This window comes from Triturus cristatus, chromosome 4_2, assembly GCF_964204655.1.
Source record: "Triturus cristatus chromosome 4_2, aTriCri1.1, whole genome shotgun sequence".
Lineage (NCBI taxonomy): Eukaryota > Metazoa > Chordata > Amphibia > Caudata > Salamandridae > Triturus > Triturus cristatus.
In genome coordinates, this window is record NC_140586.1 from 48,553,278 (window position 1) to 48,578,998 (window position 25,721).

The window sequence follows — 25,721 nt, forward strand, 5'->3', positions numbered from 1 at the left end:
TTAGGTACTGTACTCCGAACACTTCTAAGGTCACTCATGCACATAAGCACTCTTTCACTATAGGATGACAACCAGAACACTATCAACCATGCATTCTACCACTGTGAGGCCTGTTACCCATTTGATAATGCACTTCTGCACCCCACAGGAGGGTAGAAATTCTACTAATTAACAAATGTTCAGGACCTCCCACTTTTCACTCAGTAGGTGCACAACCTCTATTTATGAAGCACACAAACTTGCTACTAACTCAGTAAGCACAAAGACATTTGATAATTTACTACGCTGGCATGGATTCTCACAGCTATTTCACCAAGAACACAAGCAGGCATTCAATGCACACTGAGCAATAACATAGTCCTTAAACGCTGCCCAGTCAGCAGGCACCTAGTTTCATCAAGTGTAGATCGGTGGAGTACGGCCAGTCAGTCACTGTTCATTTAAAAATCATACATAGGAAGCACCCCGAATACAGCTTCTCACTCTGCTCGCACATCAACAGTAAGCAAGGCTATAGAAAAAAACATGCTGTCTCATGCAGGGTTAGCGCACAGGACAACAGCAAAGGCATGGCATTGGCTCATGTAACATATACCGAGGCCTACAATGAAGGAATAGTTACTGTAGATGCAGCACATTTATAGACACCATGAACGACAATACTGCCCACGGCTAACTCACAAAAAGATCACTGCAGTGAGAAGACCAGACTTACCGATTCTGCAATGCGCACAACAGCATGCAACGTTAGGCCAAAGAGATCCTCTCCTTTCAGGTATTCAGGAAACAGTCGCAGCATGTCCAACTCTCTTCTCATCCTTGCCACAGGCTCCACAATCTGATTCCAAACAGCTAAGAAAAAAAAAGCAGTCAGATCTCCTCAATGGGACCTTGAATCACAAGAATCAATAGGGAAGATATAACCATCAATGGAAAACTCATCTTGACAGCTGCACGAAATTACTTTCCTTGTCACGCTCCACAAAGTCACTGTGGGTGACTCCAACCACTGCCCAGGTGGTCCTTTAGACCACACTGTGACCTGTAACCTCGATCACCACTAAGGAAAACTACAGTTTTAATGTAAACACCTCTTCATGCAATAGAAACATGGCAGATTCAGCTTCACTATACCCACTGAATCTAATGAAAAAGGATAAAGCTCTAGATGGGACGAGGAATAGCATTATGGGCAGTCCACTCTACTTCTATATCCACATTCAAGAAACCCTGAATCTGACCCAGCAACTTCCATACCCTGGCTCCTCACAAACCTGTATGCGCCAATGTCTCACCTTGTGCAGAGGAATCGGACAGCACCACATCCTCGTGACCGTACTCCATCACCTGCACGGTGAACTCAGGCTGGCCGTTATTGTCACAGATGGAACAGCGGTAGCAACAGCGCCGGTTGTTATAGCGCATACTCCAATAAATGCGCGTAGCCTCATAACCTACTGGATAAAGAGCAGTTACACTGTGGAAGTCCGCTAGTTGATGGGGGAGTAGCTGACCGATGGCATGAAAGATTAGCCCACCTACACGGAACATGTGGATACGCTCACCCCGCTGAATGATTGAGGCAATCTGATTAACTTCGTCTCGTTCGATATAAACACGGCGGAAAACGGCAAATGAGCTGAGCTCGTGGTCACATGGTCCTTTAAGCTTGTGCATGGGGCAGAGCATGGTCTTGTCCTTGAAAAACATGCATTTGGCACGGATGGCACAGGCAAAGTGATAGACATTGGGGCAGCGAATGCGATTACAGCTGTTGGTGGCACCAGTCTTCTGGCACACAGAGCACTTGGTGAGTAGTCCACGGTGCAGTGCCACCTCCACATTGATAAGGGCACCCCCTTGCGTCTCGTAAACCTCTGTGGACCAAAGAGCGCAGTTCAAGTGTACCCAGAGGTCAAGGTCAAGGTTTAGTAGTCGTGCAGGGCCATCTGTTGCACCATCCCCTTCCTCATGGCAGAAACAGCACTTCCGCAGGTCTATAGGAAGAGTCTCTGGCCTGAGGGTGGTACCAAGCTTTTCAATAAACTCGGATATCTCTTTATCACCATCACGCTTTGCACCACCCTTCTGTATGGTGATGAGGATTCGCAACCGCTTCCAGCGCAACCCCTTCCATTTTTTGATCCGTGGACGTGCCTCCTCATTGTCTTCAGAGGGGCGGGAGCGCTGTTTTACTTTCGCAATCTCTCTCATGTCTTCAATGGGAGGAGAGGGTGGTGGAGGAGATGGAGGAAGTGGAGATTGCGGCATAGGGGGTCTTGACTCTGGCCCATATTCGAGTTCCTGGGTTTTTGGTTCTGTGCTACTTGAAGGAGACGGTGCAAACGGAGACAGTGGGGGAGAGGACTCCTCCGGCATAATGGGCAGCTGGCGAACATCCAAGTTGGATACTTTGTTGACATAACGATGCTGCCCAACTTTCTCTATGGCTGGTGATTCCTATAAAAGTTTCAGAAAAAAGAATACAAGTGACAAGATTAGACAGGACCAGTCCATAAACCAGAAGCCAAGAACATCATCAATATATACAGGTCAAAGTAAAATAGAGGGGCATTATGGAGGATAAAGGGTTACCTTGCATACAGGGAGAAAAGTAAGACAGACATCAATTTTCTTTATCCAGCAGACAAAGGGACACATGCAATTTTATCCTCAAATGACCCGGTGGACAATGTTCCTAAATTCAAAATGAGGCACACATGGAAAATAATAGGGGAGACCTGCAAGGACCAAAGAGGGACTAGTGTATAGACAATAGTCCGTGGCACAGATAGAAACGCATGCTGATAAAAGACAACAGGTGCAAACTACTTCCTGGGAAAGCTGGTAATGTTTAAACAGTACCAAATTTGAAAGCCAGAAGCACCTTTTGTTGGCAGCCTACTTAAAAGCAGCAGTGAAAGGGATAATGATGCCAGCTCACTTAGACATGAAACTGATTACGTGAATGCATTTCCAAAAATGTTAACCTGCTGAAGTGCAAAGATAATTCAATGCATCAAATCCTATTCTTGTTACCAAATTTTAACAGCGATAGAAAACACCAGCACGTATGATCTCTTTAAAATGTTGCATTATCTTACTATTATTATACAAGACCTACCTCTATGGAGGGTTTATCACACCTTAGGTATCTTAAAATCCCCAGAATCAAGTACCCCATATAGAATCATCACATCTCATCAATTCGTTCTGAGGTTCCCTTGTGAGTGATTAGAACTATGTAGAAACTAAGGGAAAATAAAAAAAGTTACTTACCAGTAACAGTGTTTTAGGCTTGTGGTGTTTAAGAATCGCATGCTGTGTACTCTACTACAATCTAGAGTTGGGCTAGGAATCTGAAAATTGCTTTTCGGTAGTAAAACCTTTGGGACCATATGTACGGACACATTTTCCCATTGAGACAGAATGGGTAAAATCCTTTCATACATATGGCTCTAGTTCTCAAGCATGCGATTACGGACTCCTGATCATGTCCACAAAATTAACAATGCACAAGGATCCAGGGTGAAACTTAAAAAAAGAAAATTACTACCCTTCATGAAAGTAAATTGTGATTGTTATTAAAGTGAAATAAAGCTTATACAACAACTTCCCAGCCTACAGTTAAGCATGAGTGTTCAATATGAATGTACAACACAAGCTAAAAACTGAGTTTGGGCTAAGTAAGGTTTTCTTTTTGCAACATGTACTGGATTTTTACTTAATGTAGTTCTTGCTATGTGGGGCACTGAAGTGCTTGTCTACAGGGTTCGCACACTACAGTGTAGTGCGTGGTTGAAAGATGTGTGGATGTAGACCATACACTGTGCACAGACTGTGAAGCAGTCCTCCTCTATAGCTATAGTTAGAGGAAAAGGGCAGAGACTAAAAGGTTTAGCCCACGTGCACCTCTTTCCTTGTTTGGATACCACAAGAGGGAACAAACTCAAAAGATCTTTCCACAAGAACAGAAAACAAAATCAAAAAGATCCACAAGAAATTCTCTTTTTCTTTGGGGAAACCGTTCAGGAAACCTTTTTAGTCTGAGAAATTTCCAACATTAAAAAAGATAAAGTTAGAGTCCTCTAGTCCAGACAAGCTTGTTTTCTGCAACTGCATAAGGGTATTGTATTATAATCTGCAATTAAGCCTGTAAGAGCTCCATCTTTGATCTACCACATTAAAGCATAAACATCTCCATTTAAACAAGTAACTGACCTTTGAAGAAGGCTGTCTTGCTTCCTTAAGAACTGTCATACATTCCCAAAGAAGTTGTAAATATCCTAATTCTAAGACTTAGATCAACTTTGCTAGATCGAGGCACATGATGTTGGTTTAATCACAGTCTCTGACATAAGAAGTCTTTCAGGTGAGAAACCTTGTGATGTGGCTGGTCTAAAAGCTATAACTGGGTGGAGTACCAAGACTATCTTGCTTTTTTTGTTCCTTCAAGGAATTGTGCAATTTTCTCTTCAGAAAATGTTTTCCTATACTTTGGTGTACCTTCCTGTCCCTTTACTGTGACGGTGCAATAATTGGTCAGGGATTAATATGAATTCTACTTGCTAGAATGCTGGACTCCAGCAGCTCAGCAGAAAGAAAGCTCAATGTATTGCCGGCGGTGTTTTGATGTTGAGAAGTAGGCTCTGCAATGTTGTTTGGGTTTTAAGGTCAAAGGGGTGATGAGGGTTTCAAATCCTTTCAGCACTGAGGCTCATCACTCGTTTTCGAGATGCACTTTACACCAAGAAGTCAATCCTTTATGAGGCGTCAGACTTCTCCAAGGCACTTAACCCTCATGGAGCTGAAACACTTTTGAGGTTGAGGTCATAAACCCCCTGATTAATTCCATTTTTCATCAGTCTCTCACTCTAGGGGTGCTGCCTGTTGCTTAGAAATTGGCCAAAGTGGTCCCGCTGTTGTAAAAGCCGACCTTAGATCCCAACATATTCTGTAACTATAGGCCAATATCACTTCTCCCAGCCTGCACTAAAATATTAGAAAAATTGGTCAACGCGCAGCTCTCAGAGTATCTCGAGGTAGGAAAAGTGCTTCATCCCAGTCAGTGCAGCTTCTGCCCTGTCATAGTACTGAGTCGGCTGTTCTGGAGATACTGGACCATATTAAATTGATTTGTCTGCCGCCTTTGACACCGTTCCACACTATCCTCCTTGTCTGCTTTCGGAGTGAGGGGTACTGTGTGGGACTGGTAAGTCCTTTTTGGACTCCAGAGGCCAGTGGGTTTGGCTTGCTCCTTTTTCTTCTGAAAGTCAAGGCAGTCAAGCAAGGGGTACCACATGGCTTCTCACTTAGCCCCACCCCTTTTAAAATCTTTATATCCCCGCTGGCCTCTGTGGTGGAGCCGTTCGGTTGTCAAATCTTCTCATGCTGATGATACCCGGTTGCTCTTTGCAATTGATGGCTCCATGCATCTATTGCAACCTCCTTCATGGATTGCATGCACGTCATTTTTGATTGGATGCTAGGCAGCCAACTCAAATGCAACCCGGAGAAGACTGAAATCATCCCATTTGGATCTCATCGATCTATTTGTTGGAAAGATCTTTGGTCCCCCCATGCTGCTGTTCCCTCCTGCTTCTGTGGTAAAGAATTTAGGGGTGAAGTTTGATGCTGCTTTTTCTATGCGGCCGCAAATCTCAACAGTGGTGGGACATTGCTTTGCCATGCTCTGCATCCTGAAAAAAATCCTTCCCCCAACCCCATTGGAAGCAATGAGAGTGATGACTCACTCGTTGATCACTTCATGTCTTGACTACGCCAACACACTATTTTGGAGCTGCGGAGGTATTGGTGTGCCGCCTACAGGTGGTCCAAAATGCGGCGACCAGGCTTCTTTCACGTCCTCCTAGGCATTCGTCCACCACATCGGCACTGAAGGCTCTCCACTGGTTGCTATCAGGAAATGGATATTATTCAAAGCCCTGTTTCTGGTGCATAGAGCAGTGTATTTAGCTGGTCTGGATTATCTGGCAAAGAGATTTGCACAGTATAGTCCTTCGAGAACACTGCGTTCCTCCTCTGCCATTCTTCCATCGATTCCTCGCTTCCAACAGGCCAGCAGGAGAGGCAAATCCTTCTCTTCGCCTTTCTAGCAGCTAAAGCCTGGAACAAACTCCCATGCAATTTATGTTGGATTCCCTTGAGACTGCATTATGTAGGAAATTGAAATCCTGGCTCTTCCCAGTGTGACTGAGGTGTGTGTTAGCTGGTGTGTACTGTAGGGTGTTTGCCCGCTAGCGTTGGGACATACCTCTGAGCAGCCGTGTGCGCTATAAATCCGTTCATTCATTCTCTTAAGGTAGAAAGAGTCTTTGCCCAGTGTCCTTTGCGTTTCTCACAGGGGTCTGGAGAATAACACTCTAAACACTGTGGTTATGGAATCTGCTCCACTAAGTCAACAATGATTGTGCTGTAAAGCCTGACCCTTCGTTTAAGCTCCCTGAATGGGGTCCTTCATTTCCTCCACAAAAGTGCATTCTGAGATTGTTGTGCTGCTAAATTAGAGCGTACTCCATTCACTTTAAATGTATGTAAGGCTTAACATACTCATCACTTAACCTTGTCATGATTCCATTGCAAACAACGGTTGCGGTGAGAAGATGTGATCAGACCAAGGGTATTTTAAGGTTAAGTTGGAGCAATGACCAGTCTAGAAATTCTTATACAGCATGCCATGGACTATCCCTGAATTAGTTTGTTTGTTCTAAAATTGTTCAGCGCTGTGAAGTGTCAATGTGCATTTCTTTTCAGTTGCCAAATTTCTCCGGTCTCTCATGTCACGTTTTTGACATGGAGACACAGTGATGAAGCACTTAGTCACATCCAGAGCAGACAGTTGAAAAAAACACAATTCCTAGATAAGTCCATAAATGGGTGCATTGCAATTTTCAAGGAAATTATCACCTCCTTTACCACATGCCTGGAAGCATTACTACAGAAAAACAACCTGACCTATTCCAAACCCAACACCAGATGACAGGAGAGAAAGCACAGCATGTGATATCCAACAACCCATGCTGCAAACACATACAAGCTAGAATGCACCAGTATTGTAAGTTCCCATACACACGTTTAAACAAGAGGATAAGGTTGGACATATATATAGGGTTGTCTCATCTGGGGCTTATGTAACTAGTAACAATTTTCAACCAACAGGAATTCTCATGTACATACACGGCAACAAGCTTAACACGCTCGGGAACTTTCAAATAAAGAAAATAAACAAGAGCAGAACCATTAAAAGAATATCCTACTCTTTACTAACCTGAGTCAGGAGACTCAGTATATCCACGTCGTTCTTCAGTGTGTACCCCGGCAACAAAGTGTCAAATTGCTTCAACCACTCACTGCTATTTTGTGGACCCTTCAAGACTACTGCAGGTTTATCCTTTCTGATGATCTCTTCTGCAACAGAAAAACATGGTATTTGCAATGTTGTGTTACGGAAACTGGTTGACAGATCTCAGATATAGCACAAAAAAAAGGCAAGCAAGGGATCAAGATATCCATGCCCCACTAGAGGTGTGGTGGTGGTGGGTGGGTGGTTGTGGGTGTGTAATAAAATAATGTTCATTGTATAAAGAAATCCGTCAATGTTCTTCGTTTCAAACTATGCTAATAGAGTGGATCATGGTTGCAGAAGTTCAGCCTTTATTTCACAATGTACTTAACTACAGTAAATTTTATTAGCAGAAATTCAGCCAATACATGTTTCGCCCTATAAACCTGGGGCTTTTTAAAGGCTAGGTATAGAAGAACAAGTTACTTACCTTTGGTAATGCTGTATGTGGTAGAGACAGGATCTAGCCACAGATTCCCTACTTAAAATCCTCCCCAAGCGCAGACTGGATCTGGAAAAAAATGTCCCCACATTACGCCTGTGTGCTGGCAGAGGGCGTCGAGTGACTCCGCAGTGATGTCGTCCTCTGATGTGATGTCAGCAATAGTGCTTTCTGAACCCTGTATGGTGTTGACCATGTAGCAGCTTGACAAATGCCTGTTAAAAGAATGCTTCCCAGGAAAACCATAGTGGCTCACTTTTTGTTTGTTGAACGTGCCTTAGTCAGTATATGTAGAGTGCCCCTGGCACGTTTGAATGAGTTTCACAATTCATCTAGCAATACCTGCCTTGGAAATAAACAGGATCACCCATGTGAGGCTTTGCAGTTGATTTGTCTTCTGGATAGAATTGGTCTTGTCAATAGAATACATGAGTACCCTCTTGACATCTGTCTGGGTGCGAGAAGATGGGCAATTCAATGGTTTGGTTAACATGAAAATGGGAAACCACTTTGGGAAGGAATTCTGGGGTTGTCCTCAAAACTAACCTATATCTACGAACTTGAATGATTGGTTCTTCTATTGTCAAAGCTTGAAACTCACTTTTCAATTCTCATTAGAGATCTGATGGCAATTAGAAAAGAAGTTACAAGACAAGAATTGCATACAACATATACAGTGATTCGAAAGGAGGACCCGAAATCTGGTGAGAATTAAATAAAGGTTTCAAGCGGTGTAAGAAACTGGCTCTATATATACTGCACCAAAGTGAGGTACAGTGTGTACCAAGGTTGTCTGACCCATATTGGTGCCACCAGAATGAGGGTCATTGATACTTGCATCATTTTCCTCACAACCTACGTGATCAGAGGAAGTGGAGAAGAAGTGTAAGCAAATATCCCTGGCAAGTTCGCCAACAGTGCTTTACTGATTTACTGTGGGTGAGGGTACCTGGAGGCAAGGTTTTGGCATTTTGCATGCTGACAACTTAATCAATAATGGGAGTTCCTTTTTGGGGACAGTACTTTTGGAGGACTTTTGGATGCGTTCCGCAAAGAAACCATCCACCCCGGAAGATGCTCCACTTGGAACGGATTGTGGTGCCAAATGGCCCAATGCCTAGTGTCCTGGATAATTCAGAAGGCTGGGGCAACTGAGTGACCCCTTTTTGTGGATGCAATAAATCGCTGTCATATTGATCTCTCTTCATGAAGACTGTTTTGCCTCGAATAAGCCTGTAAAAAATCTGCAAGAGTTAACTGACAGCTAAGAGTTCCTGGTATTTAATAAGGCAACTGTTGTTCTGATGTCCAGGTATCCTGTACAGTCATGAGGTTAAGGTGTGCTCCCAACTACATAAGGGAGTCATCCCCAGTAATGGTTACCAGCAGAAGTGGTCCCAGAAAAGGCTTCCTCAGCAACAAGTACTTGTTGCTCCAGCACAGGAGGGTATGCTGAATCTTGGGCTGTCTCACCACTTGTGACCACTGCCTCAACAGACAGTCTTGCGAGGGCAGCATGTATAGTCTTCCCTGTGGTACTATTGCAATACATGAAGCCATCACCCTCAACAGTCTCATAACGTATAGTTTCTTACCTGTCGGTGTAGTTTTGCAGCTTGAAGATTCTGGATTCACTATGCTGTGCATTATTTCGCCATCTAGTGGTTGGGACCGGAATTGTAGTATTTTTTTTTCGTGGCCGGTGAGCGTCGACATACCACCATTTGGTGTCTTTCTGTGGCGTCGACGTGCTTCCTCCGGAAGCTCCCACCTTTGTTCGTTCTTGTTTCATATATTTCTTCCTCTTGTCTCATCTTTCTGGCGGAGGATGGTGGGTTCGCTAGTGAATCCAGAAAATTCTTCAAGCTGCAAAACACCGACAGGTAAGAAACTTCAGTTTTGCAGCATGAATCTTTTCTGGAATCACTATGCTGTGTATAGACTTTGTAGTGGTTTGCTAGTCTTGTGGTGGTTGGGTGGAAGATGAGCGTTTGTTTGTGAAAATATGTTGTAAGACCTTTTGTCCTACTTGTGCTTCTTTATTCATTTGAATATCCACACAGTAGTGCTTTGTGAATGTGTGCGCTGAAGACCATGTGGCTGCTTGGCAAATGTCTTGAATAGGCGTATTTGCTAGAAAAGCTACTGTTGCTCCTTTCTTCCTTGTTGAGTGAGCGTGCGGTGCTCTTTGTAATGTCTGACCTGCCTGTTTGTGGCACAACTGTATGGCTTGTGCAATCCATCTTGCAATGGTATTCTTTGTGACTGGTCGTACAAGAAAACTGTTGGCACATGATACAAAGAATTGTTTTGTTTTCCTGTATTCTTTGGTTCTTTCTATGTAGTACATGACTGCCCTTCTGGCGTCCAGGGTGTGTAATGCCCTTTCTGCTTGGGTCCTTGGTTTTTGGAAAAAACTTGGTATTTGTATTGCTTGGTTTATGTGGTACTTTGATACCACCTTTGGCATAAATTGTGGATCAGCTCTGTCATTAAGTATTTGGAAGTAAGGCTCTTGTGTTAGAGCCTGCAATTTACTTACCCTATGTAGTGATGTAATTGCAACTAAAAACACAGTTTTCAGTGTGAGCATTTGTAGCGTTGCTTTGTGGATTGGTTCGAATGGTGCCTTCACCATTTGAGCTAGTACTACATTGAGATTCCATTCCATGCAGGTGGTGGCATCTTTTTTGGAGGTGCTATTCTTTTGGCTCCTTCTAGGAATCTTTTGACCACATGGGATGTGAAGAAACTCTTCCCTGTTTTTCCCCTTGTGTACGCTACGATTGTTGCTAGGTGTACCCTTATAGATGTATAGCTCAGTTTATTCTGTAGTAAATATGTTCAGTATCTTAGTACTGATGAATCTCTTGTGATCCTTTTTGAAAGTTTTTCTACAAGGCATCATTGAGAGAATCTTTTCCATTTGGCTGTGTAACACTTACTTGTTGTAGGTCTTCTCGCTCCCCTGAGTACTGCCATTGTGCTCTCTGGTAGTCTGAGGTGAGCAAATTCTAAGTCCTCAGGAGCCATGTGCCAGGCTTAGGCTGTCTGGTTCTGGGTGTAGCACCTTTCCGTTCTGCATTGTTAAGAGGTCCTTTCTGTTGGGGAACTTATGCATTGTCCCTTGACTTATTTCCATTATCTGTGAGAACCAAGTTTGTCTGGCCCACTGAGGTGCTATGAGTATTAATGTCATGTGGCTGATCCTGCACTTGTTGAGTACTCTGTGTAGCAGTGGCATCGGGGGGGGGAAAAGCGTAAGCAAATGTTCCTGACCAGTCTATCCATAGTGCATTTCCTAGGGACTGTTTGCACGGTTGCCTGGATGCCAAGCGTTGGCATTTTGGGGTGTTGCAAACGGGCCTATTTAAGGAGTTCCCGTTTTTTTAAATAGCTTTAGGATTTCTGATTGATTCATTTCCCATTCGTGGGATGCTGATGCTTGCCTGCTCACCCGGTCTGCTTCTACATTGTCCTTCCTTGGAAGATGTATTGCTAGTAAGTCTATTTTCCTTGGGATTGCCCATCTCCATAGTTCTTGGGCTAGGGTTAATAGCATTATCATTTGTGTTCCTTCTTGTTGGTTGATGTAAAACATGGTAGTCTTATTGTCAGTTTGGATTTACACCCTCTTCCCTTTCTGAAATCGTTTTTAAGGCTAGGAACACTGCCTTTAATTCCAGGAAGTTGAAGTGTTTTATCACATCCTGTTGTGTCCACCATCCCCTTACTTTGAGGTTGTTCATGTGCGCTCCCCACCCTAGCTGGGAATCATCTGTTGTAATGGTCACTGTTTGAGTTGGTTGTGTGAGAAGTCTCCCTTGTGCCATGTTCTTTCTGTTCCACCATGCCATCTCTTGATAAACTGTTTGCGTGACAACCACTAGATCCTCCCAACTTCCTGTTTGCCTGTGACCAATGCTGCTGAATACATTCCTGGAATGGTCTCATGTGTAGTCGAATGTTCGGGACTAGATGAATGCATGAAGCCAACATCCCTAGGAGTTTGTCCACTGTCCTGTGAGAGCTTGCCCCTTGTGGTATAGATGAGTCTCCTTCAGTATCGCTAATGTTCTTTTCGTGCTTGGAAATACCTTTTGTAGTATTGTGTTGATTTCTGCCCCTAAGAATATCTTTACTTGTTCTGGTTCTATTGACTATTTTTCCCAGTGTATCGAGAAACCGAGTTGGACCAATGTCTCGAAGACTTTCTGTATGTGTTTTTTGCAAAGATTGTATGAGCTTGCTCTTACTAACCAGTCGTCTAGGTATGGATAAACATGAATCCCTTGCCTTCTTAGGTGGGCAGCTACTGCTTCTCGGCATTTTATGAAGACTCTTGGTGCTGATTTCAGTCGAAGGCTAGCACCGTGAATGGGTAGTGTGTTTTGTTGATCACAAATCTCAATAGACTTTTGTGTCTGCTGTTCATGGGGGAGTGCAAGTAAGCGTCCCTTAAGTCTATAGTTGCCATGTAGTACCCTTCCTGTATTTGAGGTATTACTTCTTGTAAGGTTGTCATTTTGAATTTTTGAGTCTTTATGAATTTGTTAAGTCTAGTATTGATCGTAAGGTTCTATCCACCTTTGGTGGGAAGAAGTACGTGGAATACACGCCTTTGTTCCTTTCCTTGTATGGTACCTTCTTTATGGCATTTTTGTGCAAAAGCTCTTGTGCTTCTTCGAGCAAATGAGATCGCTCCTTTGCTGAATGAGCCTTATTATTTGTTTTTTTGCTTGGAGGTTGTTTTGCAAGTTCTATGCAGCATTTGTATTGTATTATGTTCAATATCCATTTGTCAGATGAAATTTTCTTCCACTCCTGGAAGAAGTTTCTTATCCTGCCTCCCACTGCTGTTATATGTTGGAGGAATTGTTTGTTTTTTGGGACATGTTCTTTTGTTAGGTTTGTCTTTTGTTGCACCCTCTGAGATTTTGTTTGAGTGTTCGTAAACCTTGTCGTGAAGTCACTTGGAGGTGGGTTGCTGTCGCCCTTTTTGCGTTTGGCCTCTTCCTTGAGAGTGCCCTTGAAAGGATTGTCTTCCATGTTGGTATTGCCAACCTTGTTGTTGTTGGCCCTGGCTTCCTCCTTGGTAACCTTCCTGAAAAGTTTGGTGTGAGGCTACAGGCTGGTGGTTACCTCTGCCTGCTGGTCTTCGTGATGTGCTCCCCTACGCATGCCTCTGAATTGTAGTGCCCCCATGGACCTTGCAGTCTCATTCCTTCTTTAATTGATTTAATTTGTTGTCCACAGCTGTTCCAAATAGTTCACCATTGAACAGGGTGTTTATGTTATTTTGTACTTCTGGTTTGAAACCTGAAATTCTTAGCCAGGCGTGCCTCTCCTCAGTGACCCCGATCATCATCTGTCTGCTAGATGTTTCTGCTGCATGTAGGGCGGATTTTAAACATGCGTTCACCATGTTCTTCCCGTCTTCCACGAAGTGGCTGACCTTTCTTTGGAATTGGTCTAGCAGATGTTTTAGTAGTTCATCTACTTCCTCCCAGTGTTGATATGCATGTCTATTGATGAATGCATTTGAATTTGCGATGCGCCACTGAATTGCCGCACTTCGTTCCACCTTTCTTCCCATGAGATCCATTCTCTTGCTCTCCTTGTCTGGTGGTGGCCCCACATTAGTGGGTACTAAGCTCTTTTCCTAGCCGTGGAAGTTATCATAGAATCAGCTGGCACTGAACCCCTGATATACATAGGATCCTTAGAGGAATGTTTGTACTTTTTCTCACCCCTTGGTGTTACAGCCTTGCATGTAGCAGGTTCTTTAAATGCTTCCTTAACCTGGTCCAGCACTCTTGGTAGCATGGGAAGGAATTGACTCTTGTTTGTGTAGGCAGCAAGGTCTCTAGGAGAAAGCAGGATTGCGGTTTTTCCTCCTCTAACTGCACTCCATAAGTGTCTGCAGCCTTCTTTATCACCTGATTGTACATCTCAAAGTCATCTGGTGGTGAGGGCCTCGAGGGGTATGAGTCTATCACTTCTTCTGGTGATTTGGCATCGAGATTTTGCCACTGCATGTCTTGCGCCTCAGAGGTCGCCAAACCGTGATAGGTTTGGTCCTCATCCTCTCCTTTGGCCTCGTAGTACTCTTCTTTCTCGACCGGTTCTGGCGTTGTCAGCAGCTCTAGTTCTTTGACATCTTTTTTGGCTGCGGTCAAAATTTTCGGCGGAATTTTGAATTGCTTTATTTTCTCATCGAAACCCTTCTTGCGTTGCAAGATACTCACCATTTCGACTTCGAGTCTTTCTTTTCCATCTCCAAAGCTTGTGTTTCGGCGTCGAGATTTACTGCCTTTCTTTTGGAGCTTGTCGACATCGAAGTCGAAGCTTTTTTAACCCTTTCTTTTTTTGACGTCGAAGAGTCCTTTTTGTGACTGCTCTTCGACGACTTTGTCTTTTCTATGGTTTTCACCGTCTGGGAGTCCTTGTCAAAGGAACAGACGGACTGTTTGTCCTTGGACACACTTGCGGTCGTTGAATGTTGACGGCAAGGCTCCTTTCGAGGACTTGGAGTCACTCCTTCGTGGGTCGGCTGACTGTTTTGAAGTCGATGCTTCTCTTACCTCCTTCGGAGTTTTCGTTTCGACCTCGACGACTGGGACGTGCGTGTCCTCTTCTTCGCTGGAGAGGCCCAGGTCTTGAAGCGACTGAGGTGGCCCTTGGCCCTGCATGTTGTAATTTGCTCTTCTCTGCCTCTCTCTCACCCTTAAAGTCTTCGGGGTGAACGCCGAGCATGCGTTGCAATCTTCGCTTCCGTGGTCCAGCGGCAGGCAAAGGTTACAGACCAGATGCTGATCCTTTTGTGCGTACTTGTGGTGACAATTGTTGCAGAACTTGAATGATGTCTTGTTCATTACCGCGCACAGGGAGCCCCCTGTATGCACATTCTCTGTAAGACGTCGAAGCTTTGGTCTTTTTTCTCTTCGCTGTGTCCTGGTTCACCGACTGGAATGCCGGTACATCGATTAAGTTATTTTCTTGATGTTTTTATCATTTTTCGTTGATTCTTCTCTCCAAACTTTTGGAGCTCCTGTATCGATTCAGACCCAACGGCGAAAAAAAAGAATCTGAAGATAGCGACCAAAGGAGGGAGCTTCCGGAGGAAGCACGTTGAAGTCACAGAAGGACACCAAATGGGATGTTGACGCCCAGTGGCCACGGAAAAAAAAAAAAAAAAAAAGAATACAATTCCAGACCCAACCACTAGATGGCGGAATAAGGCACAGCATAGTGAATCCAGAAAAGATTAACGCAGCAAAACGATCCTTACCGTAACAGGATGTTGTGAAAAAGAGGTTGCAGGATCTGGAATGCCATGGTTGAGGTAGGTCTTCCTTATGATCATATTTAGTAGAGACCCTAAAAATTAAATTACTGGGGATGGATAGGTGATTTGTTGGCATTGTTAAACAGATAAGGCTTACCCATCAAAGACTCTGCTGCCCAAGTGTGAGCTAGGCATTGCTCTTTGGTACTGCTCTTTATCAGCCAGTTGTGCAGGTAAGAAAAGCGGTCAATGGTGTTTTTGAGGAGGTGCACACTCACTATTGCTAGATAATGTGCAAGTAATTTGGGCCGTAGTGACTCCATACTTTCAACTGGCAGTATTGTACTGTTGGTCAACTTACCATACAGTGCAGACAGTGGTGGCGAGCTGGAAGCATGGGGATGTGGAAGTAGGTGCGCTTGAGGACAGTCATGAAGTTCCCTTTTTGGAGCAGCATGACGTCGTCCTTTACGGTAGTCATGTGGAAGTGCTCTGAAGGATGCACTGGTTTAGTGGCCGAGATCTAGGATCAGCAGCAGAGCCCTGTCCTATTTGGATGAAGACCTTTACTGTAGTGGAAAGAGGGCACCAGCTCAATGGTTCCTTTGGCTTGGAGTGCTTGCACTTCCCTCTTTAGTAGTCAGATTGTTGCGACTGAAGTCTTGGCAGTGAGGTGGTATGTTTGATGGTGTGGTATGTTTGATGGTGTGGAACTCCAGGCTGTACCCCTCCTGTACCATTGACAGCACCCATTTTTTGGGGAGGAGGGGTCGGGGGAGGAGGGGTCAGAAGCACAGGCGCCCTTGCTGGATCACTCTCTCCACTTGCCTCTATCATTGCCATGGTATCCACCCCTCTGGGTCCTAAAATGTTTGTTTCTGAGGTACCCTTTCCTCTGGGGAGGCATAGGTTTTATTTGCTCTTCCTATGACCTGTTTATGGAATGCAGACCTGGCTGCTGAGGTCTTTAAGGAAGATACTGATTCGACGGTCTCCTTGGCCTTAATATTTTTCCCCAGTATTGAAATGACCTGTTGGATGAACAGAAACTTGCCACTAAAGGGCACTTTGAGGAGCTGCTGCACTACCTCTGGCCTGAAGCTGGGGACCCTCAGCCAGGCAAGTCTCCGTAGCAGGATGTAGGTGTTCATTACACAAGAGACAGCATTGGCACCTGTTAGCGCTGGAGATTATCTCGCCTTCTGCCAGCCGTTCGTAACGCCTCTAGTGAAGGGCTTTAGTGAGGTGTTGGACTAGCTCCTCCATTTCGTCCCAGTGATGGCAGTTGTACCTAGAGAGTATTCCAACCCAACTGGCAATTATTCATTGTGCCCCCCCCCCCCCCTAAGTCATGCGCTTGCCAGCAATATCGATCCTCTTGCTCTCCATATCTGGGACAAGTACATCCTCTGTTGCCTGGGTGTCTTTTCCTAGCGGTATGGACCACTAGAAGTCTTTGCCAAATTACCAAATGGAGGTACTTAACTGACCTTTCAGACCTGGACAGTCTCCAAGAAATTGTGCACTGTTTAACTGTGTGATACACAGTGGTGTATTCAGGAGGGGGAAGTTGATTGGGTAGGGGGATATATGTCTGTCTGGGTCAGCAGGGGGAGGTTAGGGGTGTGTAGGCGTTTTTTGTGGCTTCAGCTGCATGAATGGGTAGTACTGCTTGATGGCCTTAGCTGGGGGCTTGCTAGTAGCAGAGGGAGCATTCATGAGCCAGACCTTAAGGTTGGTGCCTTTTCAGGCCAGTCGTGGGGCTTGGTGCCAGACTCACTCAGAGTGGTGCTCACCCTGTGAGCACTTGGCCTGTGAGTACTTATGAGCTCAAACCTCATGGGGTTGACTCTAGGGTGCAGGAGGTGGAAAGGGGAAATCTGGTGTGTGGGCTTTCTCGAGCTTTGGCTCTGAAGCATTGGAGGACAGAACCTCCAGACACTGCTCCCCTCCTTTAGTGATGGTCAGATAATCATGGCCAAACAGGTCCAGACTCCTGCTGCTGCATTTTATGGGGGGCCCAGTGCCAATCAAGTATGTGATGGATAGTCTCTTTGCATCAAAACTCATGCTGAGCAGGTCAGCTTGTTGTACTCTAGGGACAGCTACAAGTTGCACAGCCTATGCTAGTCTGAAAAGGGATACTTGGCATTGCACTTAGGGGAAAACAGGAAGGATGTTCACACCAAAATACCTCTGCAGTCAGTCTCGAAATACGACCCGATTTCTCAAAGAAGCTGACCTGACACCAGATTCAAGGAGAGCCCGCTCGGTCGCGGTCTGGTGAAGATGTTCCGCCATTGGAATATAAGGTCACGTCCGCTGGTATCTATCTGCAGAAATGTTTGTGTAACTGGTGTCGAATTTCTGACTGCAGTCACCAAAGGTCCCTATAAACCAGGGAGGGCAGAGGAGCAGGTACTCAAGTGTCTGAACCAGATGGCGGATAAGAACAATCTGAGATTACATTTTTGTCTTGCCGCATTGTGGACTAAGGGTGCATTTACAATAGCCCTTGTGATTCGAAAACAACTAACAAACGTGCATGCCCAACAATAAATGACAGGTGTAGAGAAATCATTTGCATCTACAGACCACATGCTATGAACTTGGGGATTTGAAAGTGGCCCTGGTACTCACCATCGCCTACAGATTCAGGCACAGGCTTCTTTATTTCAATTTGGTTCCGTACAGAGCCTTCAGGAAAAACATATGAATTGGGGATTTTGATGCTCAGAAGCCCTGCTACAGCAGCCATCACTCCGTTCAAGTTCTACAACGTAAGAAGTAAGTTCAGAAGAAAGATAAAGGAAGATAATTAAAAAGAACATCAAGGAAAAGGTGGATAAACACAAATCAGAAATGGTGTAAAGTGTAACTAGTTCCATGAGCTGTCTTACAATAGCAAGGATAAAGGTCCCCTTTTACACACAGTATCCAAAAAGCTCCTCTGTAGGCCAGCATGAGCTGAACCTACAACCACAGAAGCTACATTTTGTAAGTTAAATACATAACGCAATATGGCCATAGTAATACTAAAGGTATTGTGTCAAAATCACCTGATCCATTTCACTTCACACCTACCTTGGCTGCTGCAGTGGATACAGTAAGCATAACAGATACTTCACTTCCCGTGCCTTTCTCCCATGAGACTCCTTGCCCCGCTGTTGCGGCCAACACCACTTTCTCTGCATGCTCTGGGAAAACATCCATATGATCAAAAGGATTCTTTTCTGGAAATGCTAGAACAAAATCCAGCAATACACAAGATTTAGTCAGTGCACTTAACAAAAAGCACACCCTCTTGATTTCGTCAGACTCACAATATGCACTAATCATGATAGCATCTCCTTTTTGCATGGTGCACTTTTAGTGAACATGATAAGTTTCTACAATGTCTTGCATGCCTAGCTTTTCTGGAAGAGGTTACATTTGGGGTGGTTGGGAGTTATGATCACATAAGTTTGGAGAAAAACCAACTCTTCAGTAACTATGCAAAGAATTCTGCAGCTCATCGCTGGATGGCCGTCGAAACAGATTCCAGCCAGAGTGCCTATCATGTCCACAGGAGGGAAACCGGTGGAGTCAGTTTGCTTGTGGATGTCACTCCTTTCTCTGGTACCTCCAGGAGGAATTAGAGCTCTGGATGCTAGCACACAGGTCCTGCCATTTTTAAAGATATCCAAAACAGGTTTTCCCAGATAGATTGCCAATATATTACTATAAGACAACAGGAACTACTGAAAAAGATGGCCGGTTGGTTGGTGGGAATTATTGTCAGAAGCAGCCTAGAGGATTGCCATCAATCACTGCTGCCAATCTGAAATTTGAATAATGGCTACCTTACAACTGCTCTAATATAACTAGAGCACTGGCTTCACCATTTATACTTCATAACGTTAAACCATTTTAATCAATACTAACTAAGGAACTTCAAGTTATAAGTATGACGTCAAATATAAATGTTAATTGGAGTGCATCTCTGATCCAATTGCCAAATCACTTGCTGAATAGCACAAATGTTATTGAGACGTTTGTGCCCTGAGGAAGCAGCAAGGTACAATTTATGAAATTGGAAAAAGGGTGCTGGTAAATTAGCATTTTGGAAAAAAAAGTACAATGGACTAGATCAAATATATGAAATAAGTAATTGAAAATTCAAACTGCCACATCGTAAATCATAATAAAAGCAGGCACAACCACAGCACTTCAGTACACAGCTGGACTTGCCACAGACTATAGGATGGAGGTCCTGCTGTCTGTGGAAGAGTATGAGGCTGAACTACTGCCACTTGGAGCTAAAGACTAGAAGCAATCCTTAAAGTGTCAGTACAGGTCACAGGGACAAAAACAAGAAAAAGGACTTCAGTGGAAGAAAAATCTAACCAGAAGTCACATGCATCAAAAGCTGGGGCAACTGCCATCTGTGCTCGTGTGTCCTAGGAGCTCTGAGGGCTCGAAGAGTCACCAAAAGGAAGATATTGAGACCTTGGTAAAGTGGGTACAGCACTAGTTGTTGTAAGGCAAGGACAGAAGAATCCGTCATCATCCAGCAAAAAGTAACTTGGGGTCCCCCCAGAAGAGCTACGTGAAGACTGGAAGCAATGGACTGTGCCTGAAAGAAGACTGATTCTGCCCTTAGCCTACAGCTTCAATAGGGATACAAGTAGTTTAGTGTCCTGGTAGCTACATGGCTCGAAAAATCTGCTCGCATATGCGAGCCATATTTAATTAGGGCAAGCTATTTTTAGGTGCTACTCACCCTTTCTGGTGAGTAGGAAGAAACTGACTTTTGAGCTGTCTCTGAAAGCAGAGCAAATGTGACAAGATAGCAAGATTTAAAGGTATCTTTATTGCTCACAAAGTGAATGAGCAATAAAAATGCATTTAAATCTTGTTAACTTGTCACATTTGCTCACCGAGGTCAAGTGCATTACAGTTAGGTCGGGTATGTTAAGTTACTAGACCGGCTAGTAACAATTTTTTTGATTTTTCGAGTCCTGAGCTACATTTAATTTTGGGCCTACAACTGTTGACCAGTGGACACTTGGATAATGCACAAAGGCGACAGTTGACTTAAGTGAGGAAATCCTGGAGCTGAAGCAGGAGCCAGTGTCCGGACTAGGTGAAGAGCCAGGTCTTCAGTTTATTGAGGAATTCAAGTAGAGGAGGCTCTGATGTGACGGGGAAGATTGTTTTAGGCTTTAGGAGAAGTCATGACTGCGGACATGGTTTTGCATATAAGGGCAGCGTGTGCAAGGAGTTCAGCTGAGTGGAGGTGCTGGGTAGGTTTGTCGACGTTTATGCAGTTGTTGAGGTATGTGGGGCTAGATGTGTAAGGCTTTGTATGTGTTCATGAAGAGTATGACGAGTGCTTGTTTGTGGACTTGGAGCCAGTGGAGCTCTTTTACATGTGCTGATTTTCGGATGGTCTGGAGTCCTCTGGTCAGTTGACCATTGATTCCAGCGATTGCTGTAGTCTAGCTTGCTGGTGATGAGGGATTGAGTGAAAGTTCTGTGTGTGCTGTGCTCCACCCTAACTAAAGAAGTGTATAACCTTCCTTAGCTTGGCAAAGTTAGCGTACGTGTGTTCTCTTTGCAACTTGTGTAGGAAGCTGGATCTGTATATACTATACCAAAGTGAGTTATAGTGTGTACAGAGTCCAGTGGAACCCAAAAGGTAGGCAGAGGTAAAGTAGATAGAACCTCACTCTCTATTTGTGGTAGTGTGGTCGAGCAGTAAGGCTTTATCAGAGGACAGTGTTAAGCATTTGTTGTACACACTCAGTCAGCAAATGAACTCACACACTCAAAGACAGATCTTCAGACCAATTGTTTTTGTATAAAACTATTCTTCTTGTTATTTTATTTCCTGGCACAGGTAAGTGATAAATACTTTGCAGTAAATATACAGTTGTAACACAGTATGGATTCCAATTGTAAATGTAGTTTGATTTGATTACAGTAGTGCTACTGATAATGCAATGCTTTTCAGAATACAGTACATATACTTTGTATAGGATTTTTAGCAAAATTACAGGTACGTTACTTTTAAGATTACTTTTCTTACACAGTGCAGTATACCTGGATACTGCACTGGGACATTTCCTGTAAACGGGTGAGTAAAAGTGTTTTGGTTATTTAGTACAATTTTTAAAGGATTTCTCAAGTTTTCCAACTCCACACTTCAAAACGTTTCATTGAAAAACAGTCAATGTTATCCTATGGAGGAAAGGAAAATGCTATTTACCAGTATGCATCAGTTCTTGGCATGTAGAGCTGTAGATTCGTATACTTGTGCATAGATCACCATCTGGTGTTGGGCTCGGATGTTTGCACTTTGTTTTTGTCTTGGAAGAAGTCTTTTGTAGTCACGAGGTAGGTGACTACTTAAGACGATAGTGCGCATGGGCATCGACTCCATCTCCAGATTGTTTTGCCATATAGGGTCATGATGGAGTTAGTAAGAAATAGAAAAGGATGCCCATGTGTAATGTATCGAAGTAAGATAGTACTGGAACAGATAAAGGTATCCTGGGAGGCGGGTGGGCGTATACAAATCTGCACCTCTACATGCCAAGAACAGATGCATACTGGTAAGTAGCATTTTCTGTTTGAGGCATATGAGCTATAGATCGTATACTTGTGCATATAGACTATACAGCAGTTATCCTCTTAGCGGTGGCTACCTGTATCTGTTGCAGTGGTTTGAAAAAGTGTTCTGAATACATCCTGGCCCACGCTAGCTTGTTGTTTTGCTTGCCCGTCTACACAATAGTGTATTGTGAACGTGTGTGGTGGGGACCAAGTTGCTGCTTTACAGATGTCATCTAGGGGAATGTTCCCTAAGAATGCCATAGATGCCCTAAGTTTACATGTGGAGTGAGCCCTAGGGGGAATGGTTAAGGTGCGTTTGGCTTTAGCATAGCATATTTGGATGCATTTAACCATCCACCTTGCAATCCCTGTTTTTGAGATAGGATTGCCTTTAAGAGGTGGGGAGAAAGCCACAAAAAGTGTTTAGTCTTTCTAAAGGATTTTGTTCTTTCAATGTAGCAAAATATTGCTCTTTTAACGTCGTGTGTGTTTAGAGCCCGTTCTGCTACTGAGTCTGGTAGAGGGTAAAAAACACTGGGAGTTCTACAGACTGGTTAAGATGGAAAGCAGAGACTACTTTAGGTAGAAATGTTGGGTTAGTCCTAAGAACCACTTTGTTATGATGGATTTGTAGAAACGGTTCTTGTATGGTTAACGCCTGGAGTTCACTAACTCTTCTGAGAGAGGTGATCGCAACCAGGAAAGCTACTTTCCAGGTGAGAAATTTTAAGTCGCATTTATGCATAGGTTCAAATGGGGGACCCATGAGCCTGGTAAGTACCACATTTAGGTTCCATACTGGAGAGGGTGGAACTCTAGGTGGAATTATTCTTTTAAGATCTTCTATAAACGCCTTGATAGCTGGTACCCTAAACAAAGACAAGTGTCTGTTTTGGAGATAGGCTGCTATTGCCGCGAGATGTAGTCTAATGGATGTATACGCTAGGTTACATTGTTGTAGATGCAAAAGGTAACATCTTGAATAGAAGCATCTAGTGGGTTAATTTTGTTATTTGTACAGTAAATTACAAATCTTTTCCACTTTGTGGCTTAGCAGGCTTTAGTGGTAGGACATCTAGCCTCTTTAATGATGTTCATGCAGTCTGGCGGGAGATTAAGGTAGCCAAACTCTAAGACTTCAGGTGCCAGATCGCAAGGTTGAGGTAACTGGGATCTGGATGCCTTATCTCTCCATGGTTCTGAGTGAGAAGCTTGGGTGAGAGGCGTAGCTTTTGATGAGGAACTGCTGATAGTTCTAGGAGAGTTGTGAACCATGGCTGTCGGACCCATGTTGGAGCAATAAGGATCATTGTGAGGGACTGCTGTTTGAGTTTCTGAACCACTAGTGGAATGAGTGGGAGAGGCGGAAAAGCGTAAGCCAATTTGCCTGACCAGTTCATCCATAGCGCATTGCCTTTGGACAATGGGTGTGGATACCTGGATGCGAAGCTTGGGCATTTTGAACTTTAGTGTATGGCGAACAGGTCTATTTCTGGGTGGCCCCACATTTGAAAGAATGGAAGTAGAACTTGAGGATGAAGTTCCAATTTGTGGATCTGCTGTGTTTGGCGACTGAGTAGATCCGCAATTTGATTGTGTACTCCTGGGAGGTGTTCTGCAAGGAGATGTATGTTTTGAGCAATAGCTCATCTCCATATGCTTTGAGCTAGGTGTGAAAGCTGCAGAGAGTGTGTCCCCCCTGTTTTTGTATGTTAATACATTGCTGTCATGTTGTCTGTACGGACTAGGACAGCTTTGTTTACTAGGTGGAGTTGAAAAGATTTCAACGCTAGGAAGATTGCCAACATTTCGAGGCAATTTATGTGGAATTGTTTTTGTTCAGGGGTCCATATGCCCTGAATGGTATGGGTTTGAAGATGATCTCCCCAGCAGATGAGCAATGCGTCTGCTGTTAACACTCTCTGTGGAAGCGGGTCGAGGAACGGCTGCCCTTTGGAATAGTTTTGTGTTCCACCACTGCAGAGAGCGATGGGTGCGGTCGTCTACCAACACCACATCTGTTAACAAACCTTGAGCCTGGTTCCACTGACATGGCAAACACTCCTGTAAGGGACGCATTGGAGTCGTGCATACGGGACGATGAGAATGCAAGAGGCCATCATGCTGATTAGCTGCATGAACACTCGCGCTGGTAGTGAGTGTTGAGGCTGACATTTTGCTATTAGAGCTTGTATGGTGCTTATCCTGACTGGGTTAGGGTATGCTAGAGCTTTTGAAGTGTCTATTGTAGCCCCTAGATACTGTTGTACGCTGGACGGTTGGAGATGGGATTTGGAGAGGTTTACCATGAATCCCAAGTCGTGAAGCAGTTGGATTGTTTTGTGTGTGTGTGTGTGTTGCACACAGCTGCTGTGTGACCTTGGTTTAATGAGCCAGTTGTTCACATAAGGGAAGACATGAATGTGCTGTATTCTTAAGTGGGGCGCTACTACTGCGAGGCACTTGGTGAAGGCTCAGGGTGCTGTAGTTACCCCGAAGGGGACGACCTTGAATTGGTAGTGTTGACCATCTACCACGAACCTGAGATATTTCCTGTGAGCGGGGTGAATGGGAATATGAAAGTGGGCGTGCTTTAAATCCAGAGTGGAGAGAAAGTCGCCCTGTTGTAGTAGTGGGAGTACCTGTTGGAGAGTGACCATGTGGAAGTGATCTGACTGAATGTAGAGGTTTAGCGGTCTGAGGTCCAATATGGGCATGAGAGATCCGTCCTTTTTTGGAGTTAGGAAATAGAGGGAGTAAACCCCCATGCCTTGGTGAGGCAAGGGAACTGGTTCTATTGCATGTTTTTGTAATAGAGAGAGAACCTCTTGTTTGAGAAGTGTTAGATGTTCGGAGGACAATGAACGTTGTCTGGGAGGAATGGTTGTGGGGGTAAAGTGAGTTCCAGGTAGTAACCAAACTGGATAATCGGTCACCCACTTGTCTGTTGTGATTCGATTTCAGACAGGTAGGAACAGTGAGAGACGTCATCTGACAGGAGTGGGATGATCGGGAGGAAGTGCAGGGAGGTCACTGTTTGGTGGTAGGGGAGGTGCGGTTATTGTTGCCACGACCTCTTCCCTTACCTTTGTTGCTTCTGAAGCCTCCGCGAAGTATCCTTTGGAGGACGTTTGAGTGGGGCGCTTACAGGACGAAGAGGGATGTTCTGAGCCGATGGTTTTCGAGCCAGCTCTGTAGAAGGGGCGGCGAATAGAGCCTCTAGGGGAAGGGAATTGTAAGGCCCCCATGGACTTAGCAGTTTCTGTGTCTTTTTTCATCTTTTCTAAAGATGCGTCAACTGAGGGCCTGAAAAGATGCTCTTGATCAAAGGGCTGGTTTAAAATAGCAGATTGTACCTCCTGTTTGAATCCAGAGCCAACCATGCCCGTGCAACAAAACGCTAGTGTTAATGGTGCGCAATGCGACATCAGTCGCGTCGAGCGCACATTTAATTGAGGTGTTTGTAATCAATTTCCCTCTTGTATAAGGTCGTTGGCCTTTTGTTTGTACTGGTCAGGAAGGTGTTCCATGAGCTTTTCAAGCTCGTCATAGTGAGCCCTGTCGTACCTGGCCAATAAAGCTTGGGCATTGGCAATGATTTGCAGCCTGTGACGCAATACGTTTACCAGATGCGTCTATTAGTTTGTAGTTCTTATCAGGAGGGGGGGGGGGGGGGGGGGGGGGGGGGGTTGCATGTACTCTGCGAGTTTGCTCTCTTGCGAGCATTAGACAACACATGAGAATCCAAAGGGACCTGACGAACAAGTTACTTACCTTCGGTAACTATATATCTGTAAGAAACATTAGTTAGTTAGATTCCTCACCTTAGAATATCCCCAGACGTCAGGCTGGATCCGGAAGATTTTTCGTCAGCAATACCCTTGCGCGTCGCTAGGCGTCGTCTACGGCTCCACGTCCGTCGTCGGGCGCCGGGATGACGGAGTACTTAGACGCCGCCCTTGCGCGCTGACGTCAGTTCTTGTACATAGCTTTCCGCGCCAGGAACGCAGAGCCATGCAGGAGATCGACAC

General features: G+C 44.5%; 1 protein-coding gene across 7 annotated transcripts in view; it reads right to left on the reverse strand.

The window, feature by feature from the left end:
- KMT2D (lysine methyltransferase 2D) overlaps positions 1–25,721 on the reverse strand; it is a 1,389,531-nt gene that overhangs the window by 122,352 nt on the left and 1,241,458 nt on the right. For 6 of the 7 annotated variants that reach the window (XM_085600422.1, XM_085600421.1, XM_085600420.1 and 3 more), the window contains 5 exons: positions 18,178–18,335; positions 17,734–17,866; positions 7,289–7,428; positions 1,296–2,460; positions 716–852 (listed from right to left, as the gene is read on the reverse strand). In XM_085600422.1, coding sequence (XP_085456548.1) covers positions 716–852; positions 1,296–2,460; positions 7,289–7,428; positions 17,734–17,866; positions 18,178–18,335 — 1,733 coding nt within the window. The remainder of the gene's footprint in view (positions 1–715; positions 853–1,295; positions 2,461–7,288; positions 7,429–17,733; positions 17,867–18,177; positions 18,336–25,721) is intronic. The other variant, XM_085600419.1, reaches the window with a different exon arrangement.